Below are 14,694 nucleotides of genomic sequence, written 5' to 3'. Positions count from 1 at the left end.
TTTACATGTTTGCAAAGGGTCTATATCAAGATTGTTTGTTTGTTTATGGAAAAAAAAAGACTAATCAGCTGATAGATGGTTACTGTCTGGGAGTTTGATCTGATATCAGTGTCAGGCTCAAGTCCAGTATAGGGCTGCACAATTTATCATTTTTAATCATCGCAATATCAACTGCGCAATAATCACATCGTGAAAGGCTGCGGCGTATCGCCATACACCCTCCGTGATAGTTGAAAGAAAACATCAGTAGAAAACTGCACATTACAATGTAACTGTCACTTTCTTTTAGTGGTTTAGTTCTTTTTTTTAAATTCAACTACGTTTAATTTGTTCATTAAAAGAATGTTGGTAATGATTTCCTTATTTGTTTTAAATTCAACAAGCAATGTGTTTTTAGCAGAATCCTGAAAAAGGCAGAACTGAGTACACTTTAATATCTGTAAGTAATATCGTTGGCTCAATATTCAACAATGTTATCGTTTTTTTTAACCGTATCGTGCAGCCCTGGTCCAGGATCAGTCGGGCTATACACCAGACGGTGGTAAGAAGAACATCAACATAAAAGTTGCCGGTGTACGAGTTGGACTCACTCTGAGCTGTTTTCCTCCACCAGGCCCCGTGGTTTACGTGCTGGACCTGGCCGACCGGCTCATCTCTAAGGCCGGCCCCTTCGCCGCCGCCGGCATCATGGTGGGCTCCATCTACTGGACTGCAGTCACCTACGGAGCGGTCACTGTCATGCAGGTGTGACCAATGATCCCTCCCTCCCCAAGACGTTCCCGGTCAGTCGAGTTGACGCCGTGACTTTGGCTGTACCTGTGTGCTGGCATATTAAATCGTGGTGTGCTCAAAAGCAGTTTTGCAAGTCATGCATGCGTTTCTATTTGGACATTATCCATTTTTGCAAAACTGCAAATAATGTGCACATGGTCAGGCACCAGTAAAGTCACAACAGCCTCTGTTGTGCTCCTCCATTGCTCCGTTCTTTCCAATTTGCAAGTTAATGTCCACCAATTTCACTGCTCCGCTGTAGTTCTCCATCCTGACCATCCCCTCTGCTCTCCAGGTGGTGGGCCATAAGGAGGGCCTGGACGTTATGGAGCGGGCCGACCCTCTGTTCCTGCTCATTGGCCTGCCCACCATCCCCGTCATGCTGATCCTCGGCAAGATGATCCGCTGGGAGGACTACGTCCTGCGTCTGTGGCGGAAGTACTCCAACAAACTGCAGATCCTCAACAGCATCTTCCCAAGTCAGGAGTCACACGTGCAGCACTCACTTCTTAACTGTCAGCAGTCTAGAACTTTGAACTGTATCTGGCAGTCGTGTGCTGCTGCCGCTAGAGCACAGCCTCCACTGCTGGAGAAAATGGCCGTAGATTCTTTCACAATTTCAAAGGATGATGAATCCATTTAAGAACCAGAGCTAGTGTCAAAATGGATCCAAACGGCAGAATCGCCACAACCTCGTGATGATACAAAACCAGTTTCAAACACAGGATAGTCCATTAGCAACACTATTGTTTGTGATGAACAGGTGTGTCTTATTCACTTTGCGACGTCACACACACAGTAACTCTATGCACGTCCATCACAAAGCCCTTCACTGCCAATGGTTTACGCTCATTCCATCTGAGATAAGCAGGCGCTGCCATCAGATCTCAGGCTTATTAGATCAGGCTGCGCTCGCAGCTACCAATGCACTCATGTATGTTTTTCAACTGGCTCCCTGCTGCTTTCCGTGCGTGTCTGCAGGGATCGGCTGCCCAGTTCCTCGCATCCCGGCAGAGGCCAGCCCCTTGGCAGACCACGTGTCGGCCACGCGGATCCTGTGCGGCGCCCTGGTCTTCCCCACCATCGCCACCATCGTGGGGAAGCTCATGTTCAGCAGCGTCAACTCCAACCTGCAGAGGACCATCCTGGTGGGTACAACCCCAAACTCCTCCTGCGCCCAATCCAGGAAATAATGAATTAATGTTTGCGGTAATACGGTCAAGTGAACTTCAGGGAATCACGGCCTCTCTGCTGCCGTTTCTAGATTATAATAATTCCTGAATTTTAAATAATTCTGTAGGTGTTCCGGTGACTCCAATGGTACTTTGTACATGTTCCCCTTGCTTTGCCTCTTTGGATTTGAAGGGAACACGGCACCAATGCTAGTTAATAAATGATTCCAGTTCAGCCGGTGTTAACTGAGCAAAATGTGAGCCGTTGGTACATAAGAGGAGCCCCACCTCCTCGCTCACGCAGCAGTGAGGACAGAGAGGTAACCAGAGTGACTCATGGGATACCTCTGAAAGCTCTGTGAGGGACTGAGCGGCTCAAACCAGTTCAAACAGAATTCAAAACACATTTGTAGGAGATAGGTTGAAATAAATGAGTCACCGTGGAACGGTTTCTTTAACACAGTTCAAAGTGTGGGTTAGAGTTGCTGCTCCCACACATCAGGAAAGCAGGTTGGAGATTTGACCACACGGTTCCACTGAAGCTGCCTTTAAGCCCCTGTTCAACATAATTTTTTATTTTTTTTTTTTTCCTACAGGGAGGCATTGCCTTTGTGGCCATCAAGGGGGCGTTTAAGGTGTACTTCAAACAGCAGCAGTACCTGAGGCAAGCCCACCGCAAGATCCTGGACTTCCCTGAGCAGGAGGAAGCCTGAGGAGGCTGCGCCGTCCGGAGGGAGGACAGCCAGACCAACCGCACACAGGACTCCGAGCAGGAAGTGTTGGTGAAAACAGACTTAGGATCAGTGTCGGCCTCCCTACGCCTCAACCCTTCTGGAGCGATTCATCGCACAGTCGCTGACATTCATGCAAGGATTCCCACCGCCGCCACTACACGTTGTTTTTTTGTTTTTTTTTATTAAACTTTTGATGCTTTGGTAAAGTGAAGACGGATAACACTTGTGGACACAGACTGGAGCATGTTTGCAGACAGTGTGCGGTTATAGACACACACATCAGAACAAAGAAGTCGTGCTGGGTGACTTTAGGGTGGATTTGCTTCAACAACCACATAACTAACACTTATTGTAAATGTACTGTATTTTAAAGATTAAAAAGGTGGGCCATGTGTCATTTAGAAGGTTTTATAATAAATGATTGTTTTATAATTATTTCAAAGATTTGGAAAGTCCCCTTTGCCTGTGTTTGGGGTTTGTATTAAATGCAACTGTTCAGTGTGGTGTAGAATGTATTAACGATAAAACAAAGTCCCGATGCAGTACAACAACCACAAACGGGAAGCATTAAGAGGAAAAATGTATCTTAATGCCGCTCTAAAGAGAGAGACCTAACCCACTGACCACATAGGAACTTTTAGACCCTGCACTATTTGAGGGGTGTTTGTTGTTGTTCACAGGCCTTGGCAGCGTTTTGTTGTCTGTCGCTTTATCTCCATTTAGCAAAAACGCTCGTATGTGATGTGTCCCAAAGCTCCAGCACTTGGTTGAGCCTGTTGCCATGTTTACCAGATGGCTGGACGGATAATATGGATGCTCTTGGTCCTCTGAGCTTTTCGCAGTGACGGGATGTTGGACTGGAAAGCATCTGAAAAGCTTCAGGAGACTCGCTCACGTGATGTTCCAGCACTTTGCTCTGGGAGATGTGATACTTTTATTTAAGCTACAAATCTACTTTCTCCCCCCCAACATGTGATGATAGGACCGTTGTGTTGGCCGAGTGTGAACTGCACTACAGGTCAGACTGTGGTTCTGAGGTAATTACCATGCAGACGTAAGGGAAGCGTGGACACTGGTCATTGAAAATGAGTCACCGGGGGGAGAGGTTTTTGGCAGGACTTGTGGGGAAATGAAGGGTCAGTTTAATCAAATGACAAAAGCTGTATTTTCTCACTACTGACGATAGCTAGCGATGCAGATAGTTGATTCATTTGCCCAGTTTTTTTTTTTTTTTTTTATTCCTGTCTGCCTTTTTTTTCTTTTTTGAAAATTATTTGCAACCATTTCTTCAGAAACAAACTTCCAAAGCACACTTCCTCTTCGATCTCCCTACAAGGTTGGAAGTGGAATTGTCCATTATCCCTATTGTGTGTCTCATTCGAACTACAGATCCGCTACCCGATCCGGCAAACTTGCACAGTGCGGTTATAGCCGATGGAAGGCCGTTAACCCTGTTAGGAGTTGATGAGCCACTGAAACATTATTTTAAGCTACAAAAGAATCTTTGGTGTTGCTTTAAGGAATGAGGTCTTTAGGACATCCACAGTAAAAGTAACACCATTTCTCGAGACACATTGCTGTTTATTATTTAAATACTGTTCCTCCAAAATGGAAAGCAATGCAAATCTCAAAACCTGGACAAATAAAACCAAATACTGTATCTGCATGAGGTATGTGAGAAAATGAGGCTTTTTGACTGTCAGTGAACAGCACTATAAGATAGGTAAATGGGGTTGTTTTTTTTCATTGGAAGCATCAGAAAGTGACTTCCTGTGACTGTGAAAAGGCATGATGTATAGCCAACCCCTTGGAATATTTAACCTGCACATATAGCTGTGCCTGCTTTACAGATGTTCTCATACAACCTGCAAACAGCTTCACCAGTAGATTCACTGTCAAGTTTCCAATCTGCCAAAAGTAGTGTGGAAATCTGTTGTACAGATGTGTCCGAGTTTTGAGTTCTACGGTATCAGTTCTGTGAATAAATGTATTTTTCCAAACGTCGAAGTGCATGTGTTGTGCTTGGGAGGGAAATGTTGCATTAAAACACACATGGTTCCATTCAGTAGTTTATTAATTAGAAACACACACAGGAGACAATAAAAAGAAACTCAGAAAGTCAGCACTCTCCTATCACCAGCCAATCAGTCTCTTTTGTCGCCAGAGACATTCAGAAATTAAAATTGGTTTACATTTAGAAAATCCGAAGCCTATCAACAGTGCATGGCCCACCCAAGCCTGATATGTAATGTTGCCAGTTTCCTCTGAAGACTGAATGAAAACTGCTTTGTCATCATGCCCAGGTGCTGTCTATTGGCTGTGGGACTTAAAAGTATGCCTCAAGTTATGCTGCTGCTGCTGGTTGTCTTTGAGTTTCTGACCACAAAAGGCAATAGTGCCTTTAACTCTACTTAGCGGTTAATCGTTTTAAATGGTTTTGATCAGGTTGAGACGTAGCAAAATGCTGGAAAACATTGAAGAAGCTTTTGATGCAGCACAATCATACAGGTGCGCCCTTACAAATTTCTTCTTTAAAACTGTGCAGCATCATATGAGCGACCAATGAGCTAGGCCTGAGAACGGGAACGGTGGGAAAGTAGGGGAATAATTAAATCATAACTATGGCTCTTTAAAATGAGTGGTTGACACAGCAGAGCTGGTTAGCACCTGAGAGAGCAGGTCATGCTTGCAAGGCCCTGACATCACTAATCCATGCACCAGCAGCCACTCAGAAGGCTGGAGCCTGGCCTCAGTGTGGGTCCAGCTGCTGGAGCTACTCAGCAGTGCAGAGACACATCCCCTCGCTGCCTCACAGCGTTCCCTGTCCACATCATTAAAGTTTATTGCTTAGTGAGAGAAGTGCATATTCAGAAGAAAAAAAATAAATAAATCTAGACTGGAGATTTTCTTTAACCCCCTTTAGACACCAACATGAAATGTTTCTATTTAGAAAGAAAAGGCTAGCTGCTATGTTTGGTTGTTTTTAACCACTCTGCTGTAAGAGCTAGAGCACAGTCTAGCAATTCAGGGGGGGGTTTCAATCCTCCAGGATTGTGCCCCGGGTCAGACCAGGAGCAGCTCAGTGCAGCCAGATAACTGTACAAACTATCTGATGCCCCCCCCCCCTCCCCTGGAAAGGCACAAGCTGCAGAAAGTCTCACATGCAGACACAGAGTGTAAGAATAATGACAATCTCTGTGGAGCTCAGAAAAAGAACATGGGGAGGACCAATAAGGATTTGATCACATTTAGTGATGTGAACAAAATACTGATGTACTAATGACAGACTGATAAAATGTTTTTATTTGTAATCAATCGCTAGTAAAACCGATGTTAAAAAACAGCATAGAGGTACCCCTGAGGTGTCTGAATTACGTACTACTGTAAAATGCAATAAAAAAAAAAAGAATAAAAAAAAAGATTTTCATGGGCTTGGCTCTCTGCGATTAGCATTTTCAAACAGCTCCTTAAAGGGTCCCAACATTTTACCAGTTTACAAGCAACATTTCAAAACCTGCGAGGATTAAAACCATAATTCTAAAGCAAATATTCTTCAAAACTGTATCAATTTCAATAAAAAGGAAGCGTCTTTTGTTCCGTTAACGTTTGCAGGAGAGTTGTTGTGCTTCAGAGAGTTACATGACAAACATACCAGTCCAACAAGAGAAGACCTTCATGGAGCTACGGTCTTTAACTTCTACAAGCCCCAGTTCATCACGAAAACAGCTATCCATCCTCAAAGCAGCATGTCTGAATAATTGAAATAAAAACGCCTCCTACTGTGAAGCTTCTGCAGTATACTTGAACCTAAAAAGGAGACTGGCCCTCATCATTTTTAGGTTGTTTGTATTTCCTCTACAACAGCTTACACAGTACGGTGATGTGAGTGTTGCTTCTCCTTTTAGAGACTTATAACATGACGCCAGTCTGGTGTGTGAACTCTATCGTCATCACAGCTACGTCGACGACCACGGCTAACTTTGTGATTCAAATACACGCATTCGTTTCCGAGCATCTCTTCTAGTGGCTCCAGCCTGCCACACATGCACACGCACGCGCACACACACACACACACACACACACACACACCCGCACAAACACACACACGCTCAGTCAGATGGAAGTCTTCCTGACGGGAGGGGGGGGGGGTTGTAGTTGGGAAACGGAGCGGGGTTCCCTGGCCGTCGCCCTCCCCGGCGCCTCCGTGCTGCTGCGTGTCCTTCCGGCCTCCTCGCTCACAGTTTGGCAGCCATGAAGTTGATGTGAGGCTTGACCAGGGGGAACAGAGGCAGGCTCCTCTTGAACGCCGTCATGTCCTCAACAAGCGTGGGCTGTGGGAAGAAGAAGAAAAAAAACAAAAACAAACAAGTCGGCCGGTCAGAGTGGCATTCCCACTGATGTCTGGCGTCTTTTACTTGGTTCGTTTCGTCGAGGAAAAAGCCCTCCTTAAACTGCATTTGGCGCCGATAGCAAAAAAAGGAGCTACATGCACAATGTTTCCAAGGTAACCATTGAAGGACACCCACACGGTTAGTACTCTATGGACAATTACAGCAAGAAACCACATACATGTTGCCTACCTGACCAGTTTAAAAAAAAAAAAAAAAGGATAGGATAACATTATTCTAGATTTCTAAACAAATCCCATAAGAGGACCAATAATGTGTGTGAATGTGTGTGTTTGTTTGCTCTGGTCCGAATCAGTTGAGTTTGTAAGCTAGAAGCGTTTTCCCTTTGGTTCGGTTTCTTTTCACACAGAGAAGAATCCAAGCGAACCATCATGCAATGCATCACTACAAACCACGCAAGAACGTTCACTCCGCTTATTGGTCAGATGTGTCTGGGACGGGGCGGGAGCAACAAGGTAAATACAGGAAGAAAAGGTCCTGTGTTCTGGACTAGTGCATATGTCCATCCATGGAGACTTGTGCTCTGCCCGTGTCGGTCTCGATCTTCAGCGGCGGCAGCTTTGACCACGGCGATGCCGCTACAGTTTGGATGCTCTGCTGCGTGGCAGATTGCAAAGCCGACCTGACGGCACGAGTCGTCGGCTCAAACTTGTGACGTACACCTGGGGTCCGTTTCAGAAAGCAGGTTTAGTGACAACTCTGAGTTTGTTAACCCTGAGATGAGAGAAACTCTGGGTTTCCCGTTTCAGAAAGAGAGGTAACTTCACCTCAGAGTCAGTTACTATGGTAACTGAGTCTGTGAACCTAACCTGGTCGGGAGCAGGTTATCTTCAAGAAACCTCGAGTTTCTCTCAGTCTCCTCCCTCTCATACAGTGTCAGAGGGAGGAGACTGAGAGAAACTCGAGGTTTCTTCTCTCTCATTTCCTCATTCAGTCTGTATCAGGCGCATTTTAATGCAGTTTGTTATCTGCATGAATAAAAACTTAATAAATAAAACTTATTGTTAGGCAGATTATAAAACGTTTTCTCAAACATGTCATGTCCTTTTGTCGACGATCCCGTTGATGAAAAAGCTGTATTACTTCAGAGTTTACGGCGGGAGATATTGAGTCCCGACTAAATGTATTTTCATTTCCACTTTTTTTTTTTTTTTTTTTTTTCACAGTCCATCAGATATGTAGATACCTTATCCGTCCTCATATCACTAACATCCACCGTCGTGGACAGGCTTTAACATCCCAGCAGATTCTTTGTGTCGCATTACGTGTTTTGCAAACGGCAGTTTTCTTATTGGTGATGCGGATCATACTGTAATAGTAAAGTCACTGTAGCAGTCAGAAAAGTGACTCGCTCTGAAACGTTTTTTAAACGTTTTTTGTATTGTTCCCTGGACACAAACCAGCGAGAGCCATTAAAAAGAAATAAATGATTATAAATTATAGTTCTGTTAATGATCATGGTGCTGCAGTCTCAGAATGGGATTAGTATAGCTTACTTTTTCGCCCGCAGGATTGCACCTAAATGAAATTAGTTGTAATACCATTCCAGTTTTCACCAGTAATAATATAAATTAACTGGGATTAAATATGAAATTAATACACTGTTAATGCTTACGCATTGACTCGAGCAGCAATTTTCTCCCACACCAATTCTCTCTCTTTTACAGCAGCAAGCGCTGTCTTGCTTTTTTAACAAAATGCATGTTCAAACTCGCTGTATGTGCGCAGGAGTATTTCCGCCGACCCGTTTGTTTGTGGTTGTTACCATGGTGAATCGTAGTATCATGGCTCCATTCATGCTGCCTTTTTATTGTGGTGGTGGAACATACTCTGAGTTGATGGAACCAACTGATATCAGCTGTTCTGGAACCGAAATCTCAGAGTTTCCATCTCAGGGTAAATCAACTCAGACATCAGGGTTAGACTCAGAGTTTGGTAAACCTCCTTCCTGAAACGGGCCCCTGGTAGTCGGGTCGGATCACGTTCACCCGTACCATAGTTTGTTTTTAAACCGGTAGGGTTGGGTATGGTTTAGGTTTTTTACGATACCGGTGCTAAAGTGATACTTTTAAAACCGATACTGTAACAAAAAAATAAATAAAAAGAAAACTACAGTTCATGATAATAGAGTAACATGTCACCTGGTGCTGCAGTGTTTTATTATTATTGACGCTTTTCTAACATCAATGGAGCTCCATGACAGAGAGGAGTCAGGATTTGGCTTCACAGACCATACCTGTTAAAGCTACTACACACCAAGCTGATAATCGGCCGTTGGACAGTCTGGCGAGGTCAGTGACTCGAGTCTGTTCGGTGTGTTCCGTGCCGTCGTCCGTCCGAGGGGGCGTCGGCCTTCATTTTGGCCGATATGATGTATAATCGGCGGGGGCGGGCACTGCCGGCAGTCGGACTCAAATGACCCATCTGATTGGTGGAGTGCTAACCCAGAAACGGGGAGCGGAATGAGCGTGACTAGAGCCTCTCAAAATCTGACGAAAATCTTTTAAACTGACCTTTGTCGATCTGAAATGAAGACAGATTCAGCAACTGCACGGCCTATTTCTCGCTTAAAATGTTTTCAGAAACACGTTTCGGTGAACTATTTTAGTACAATATGAGATCGTATTCTGAACAAGCCGCCATGACAGTCTGTCTTTGAATTTCTGGAGAAACCAGACCCACCGGGCGCGTTCGTCCAATCAGCTGCCGGTTTTCATTTTTGGGCGACAATACAGATTAGCGCCGCCTGCTGTTATGGAGACGTATTGCGTCTCGTCGCTTTGGTGTGTTCCGAGGCACTTTTTGGACCGACTCGGGGAGACTGATCAGTCCAACTGCCTTTTCTGCAGAGGGTCGGCCGTCTGGCCAGTGTGTCTGGGCCTTTAGTAGGATACATTGTTGGTTTGGGCCTTTTCGTGGGTCTACAGAATAACAAGGTTATTTAACATAGAAAGAGAACATGATCCCTTACCTGTGGCAGGGAAGGAGCGGGGGCCAGGTTGACATCATTCTGAGCAGGGAACTCTCCCACTATCGGACCTGGTGAACACAAACAATAACGCACAGGTCAACCCGACACTCAGTGAACCCACTGAGCGTCTGGATGAAGACCATGAAACCAACACGTGAACTACAGATACTCACAGGAGTCCATCTCTCTGGACAGGACGTGCACGGACACCTTGTGTCTCTTCGGGGCTTCGACGGTCAGCCGGTCCTGCAGGGGACACAGAACAGACAGGTGGGATGATGCAAGGGAACATTGTTGCTGGGGGACTCGTTTTTCATGACAAACCGCATCATTACTAGGACCAAATTTAGAATTTTATTCATGATTGAAATGCCCAAAGTATATGTATGTATGTATGTATGTATGTATGTATGTTTTTGGGGGGGGGGGTAATAAAAAACACGTTGCAATGACTCATCATCATTGTATTAAAAGCTCTCGAAGAGACTCAGTGTGGCCTGGATGACCCGGTGTTTTTCACAGCGAGTCTGGGAGCAGTTGTGACAGCCCCGTGGAGATTTAGCTACACAGTCTGGCCTCGTTCCCGTCTCGGGCTGGAGGATTATATTAGACTGAAAATGTGGCTCCTTTGCAGCCAGACAGCGTCAACTCTGGCCACCACAAAAGAAAAAAAAAGAAAATGCTTTGCGATAGCAGCTGATATGACATTAAAAATGCATTAGGTTTATTCTGCATGGGGCCTGTAATGGTTTCTGCTTGGCTGAGATAATGTCAATTCTTTCAGCGGCTATGTGTCTTTGGCCCTTTATCCCCCCCCTCCCCGAAACAGCTGATATGCTGTCAGCGGCCTGTGTAGGGCTGGGGACCGAACTTCGATACTTATAGGCACCGACCAAATTTCCTCTATAGTATCGAGTTTTGAAAAATGCTTTGTCATTCAATATCAAATTTCTAAATCTCATTAGGATCAGTGAGCCAATAAGCATGCAATGTATCAAGATCTATTGATGCTGGTGATTGGCTAAGGCACAGAGACATGTGTGTGTTGTTGTCTTTTTTAAAAGGCCTGACTACAATGTGCGTCACATTGGTGTAAAGGAGCTGAAAAATAAAATTTAAAAAGATTTGTACCGTAATGTTGTAATTTCTTTGTTAAAATGGATTTTAACTAATTGGTATGAGAAAAGTATCGTTCAGGAACCTGTATCAAAGTCCTGGACGATACCCAGCCCTAGTCCTGTGCCAGTGTCACCTCCAGCTATGAACAGAAGCAGTAGGCAGGAGGAGATGAAAGCTGGGACGGCAGACTGAATCCAGTAATACGCTGTCCTGAGATGAAGACTGCACGCCTCAGGTGCTAATTTACGTTTATTACCTCCGCCAAGGAGGTTAAGTTTTTGGTTTGGTTTGTTTGCCTGCCTGTCAACAGGATTACCAAAAAAACTGCTGGCCCAATTTCCATGAAACTTGGTGGAAGGGTGTAGCAAGGGCCAAGGAAGAAGCCATTACATTTTGGAGCAGATCCGAATCACGAGGCGGATACAACTATTTCTTTTTCACTTTCAATAACATTGCGAGGTAGGGCGGGGCCTTGACGGAAGTCTGTGAGTCTCCAAGTGGCCTTCTAGTTCAATAGTATTCTGGAGCAGGTGGAGTTGCACAGCTGTAATGGAATGATCGAGTTTGAACTTCCATGACAACGGGGCAAACTCCAGAGTGATATGATCAAAAGCTCCAAAACATCAACTAAATGGACCTGGTGTTTATTAATAAATAATCACACTGACCAAATAATGTTCAGCCAGTCTGTCTAACACTAAACCCATCATTTCTTGTCAGATCATATGATGATCAAATTGTATGTTTAAGTAGTATTTTTAAACTAAGGTGATGTCAGAACTGTACAATGGCATAACCCTAACCTAAACCATTAAAAACAAAGGCATCAGACATTAACAATGGACTGTGCCAGTGCTAATTTTCTTGTTAGGAAACATGCATTTAACAATGATTGATAGACCTTTCAAATATTTCATGACTCATAAAATGTAGGGTTATTGTAATTTATGTAGCCGCCTACTAATGACACCTCTGCTGTCAACACAGAATTAACCACAGCCAAAGTACCACAATTAAAGTCAAATGAGCTTTATAATTTAAGGCTATTCAAATAAACCAATGGTTACGTATGTAACCGCGGTTCTATAAGTTTCGGATGACCGCCAGAGGCGGTGCTTTCAGCACCTGGTTATCCATCGCACGCATGTGCAGGTCGAGTGTTTGTATCAACAAAGTCACCTGTGACCTGGGTGACGTATGCCCCGTGCTCCGCAACAAAGGGCAGGCCCACCCAGGAAGTGACCTCATGGCAATCTTCTCGTGGAAATTCCGAGTGACTGCCGAGCTCTGGCGGTCATTTGAAACTCATAGAACCGCGGTTACATACGTAACCATCGTTCTATTTCGTATCTACTGACCTCCAGAGGCGGTGCTTTCAGCACCTGGATGGCTAATATCAACAAAGTCAGGAGGAATTGTTACCTGCCTGTTAGGGAATGCTGCGAAGGTGTAGGAAGTACCACTGCAGCCACTGGGTTATGTGGAACAACATTAACCCTGCAGAATCTAGCAAATGTGCAGGGTGAGGCCCATGAAGCTGCCGCACAAATGTCAGAGAGGGGCACGCCCCGCAGGACTGCCCACGATGTAGACGCACTCCTGGTGGAGTGCACCCGAACATGTGAAGGGCTTGGAAGACCACTGCTCTTGTAAGCATGGCCGATGGTCTCGGCTATCCATCTGGACAGCCGCTGTCTGGACAGGGCAAGGCCCCGTCGTGGCCCTGTATGACAGACAAACAATGCGTCTGACTGCCGGATTTGGGTGGTCTCCCGAAGCCCGTACAGGGCACAAAAGCTCCGTGCTCAACCCTAGTTCAGACCCCCGATCTCAGGGTTCAAAGGCTGCCAGCCTAAGAGGATGGTTGATGTACGAGGACGAAAAGGTCTTTGGGAGAAAAGAGGGGTTCGGCCATAAGGTCACTCCTGTACCCCCCGGATGCCAATGCAGACACTCTCCGTTCACGGAAAAAGCATGTAGCTCTCCTACCCGCTTTGCCGATGTAATGGCCAAGAGAAAGACTGTCTTCATGGACAGCCAGCTTAACTCTATACCCCCCAAGGTTTAAATAGGGGTTTGCACAGTGCACACAAAACAAGGGGCAAGTCCGAGGAGGGCACTGGGTTTTGCTTGCCGAGGAGGCCTCAATCGCTGAGCCCCCTTTAAGAAGCGGTTCACCAGAGTGTGGGACCCAATAGTCACTCGGTCTTACCTTATGTAATGAGTGCAATCGTGTTAAGGTGGCTAGTCGCAGTCTTTTGGAGGGCGTAATTCACAGCTCCAACCCGTTTGGGCAACAAGACTCCCAGCGACGCCAAAACCTGTTTGAAACTCGAAAACCTGCTTACCAACGCGAGAAGATGCAAGAGGTCACTTCTTGGGTGGGCCTGCCCTTTGTGCCGGAGCACAGGGCATACGTCACCCAGGTCACAGGTGACTTTGTTGATACAAACACTCGACCTGCACATGCGTGCGATGGATATCCAGGTGCTGAAAGCACCACCTCTGGCGGTCAGTAGAAACGAAATAGAACTGTGGCTGCTGGAGGAGTAAATGCACCCAGGGAGTAATTTTAGAAACATTAGGTCGTTACTTTCATAGTAAATGATAAACTACAATTCTCAAAGCTCAGATTTATTTGGTGTTTATGGTTTTAACATCCACTAATTACATGTGAGGATTAGAATATCTGACCTCCTAATGTAATAGGAAGCCATTAGTCTCGCGTTGCCAGACCCTCCTCGGCACGCTGAAGGAGAGTCTGGCTACTCCACATAGCATTCGGGGATGGGAGGAAAACATGCTCTGGTTTAACGGCATTTCTTTAAACCAATCAGAATCATCATGGGCAGCACTAAACTCCGCACAGAGCCGCTGCAAAATAGTCGTCCGAGAGAAAACTCAGATTGGACAGATAGTCTAGCTAGCTGTCTCAATTTACAATTCAGAGATCTGAGAAGCAGTTAACAATAGTCCTCATAAATCCAGAATTTAAAATTCCAATAAAAAGAAAACGGAAAATACATGCATCCGGCGGAATTTCCTGCAGCACCGGAGCAATCCCGGAAGTGGATCGCAAAGGATATAGACTGGAAAGCCATTAACCTAAAGGTGAATCTCAGCCAACTACTTCATCATGCTATGTCTCTATAGAGAGCCCTTTTAATGTTAAATGAGCAGCAGTTGCCTTAGAAAGCCAATATTGCCTGAACCTGAAAGTTCTGATGTCTGTCAAATGTAGTCAAGGGAAGAGACATTGTATGACAAAGTTGTATTACTTACTCTGTAGAAGTGCATTATGTTCTCTTTACTTAAAGTCTTCAGATAGGACACTTCAGTGTTATCTGCAACACAAGAGGGAAAACAGTTCATGTCAGTGAATTGGTCATCTTTATTTTTGGTCAAAATGACTACTGCAGCATAATAATGCCACTGAAAGCACAAGGTAATACGTTACATGTTAGTGTGTTCAATTGCTTGCGGAAAACTGATATTTGAGACTTGAGCTGCCAAGTATC

At 45.1% G+C, this 14,694-nt stretch overlaps 2 protein-coding genes across 4 annotated transcripts in view; one reads left to right on the top strand and one right to left on the bottom strand.

Annotated features, from left to right (window-relative positions):
* The window catches only part of marchf5 (membrane-associated ring finger (C3HC4) 5), a 34,448-nt gene extending 28,103 nt beyond the window's left edge, over positions 1–6,345 (top strand). For both annotated transcript variants that reach the window (XM_078273509.1, XM_078273510.1), the window contains exons 3-6: positions 614–744; positions 1,067–1,250; positions 1,753–1,919; positions 2,540–6,345. In XM_078273509.1, coding sequence (XP_078129635.1) covers positions 614–744; positions 1,067–1,250; positions 1,753–1,919; positions 2,540–2,656 — 599 coding nt within the window. In that variant the 3' untranslated portion in view covers positions 2,657–6,345. The remainder of the gene's footprint in view (positions 1–613; positions 745–1,066; positions 1,251–1,752; positions 1,920–2,539) is intronic.
* Positions 6,342–14,694, bottom strand: part of ide (insulin-degrading enzyme) — a 35,365-nt gene continuing 27,012 nt past the window's right edge. For both annotated transcript variants that reach the window (XM_078273499.1, XM_078273498.1), the window contains exons 22-25: positions 14,459–14,520; positions 10,231–10,303; positions 10,058–10,125; positions 6,342–7,008 (exon numbers count right to left, since the gene is read on the bottom strand). In XM_078273499.1, the coding sequence (XP_078129625.1) occupies positions 6,913–7,008; positions 10,058–10,125; positions 10,231–10,303; positions 14,459–14,520 (299 nt within the window). In that variant the 3' untranslated portion in view covers positions 6,342–6,912. The remainder of the gene's footprint in view (positions 7,009–10,057; positions 10,126–10,230; positions 10,304–14,458; positions 14,521–14,694) is intronic.

This window comes from Sander vitreus, chromosome 17 (genome assembly GCF_031162955.1).
Source record: "Sander vitreus isolate 19-12246 chromosome 17, sanVit1, whole genome shotgun sequence".
Lineage (NCBI taxonomy): Eukaryota > Metazoa > Chordata > Actinopteri > Perciformes > Percidae > Sander > Sander vitreus.
Note: the sequence above shows the minus strand (reverse complement) of the source record. Positions and strands in the feature narration are given on the sequence as shown.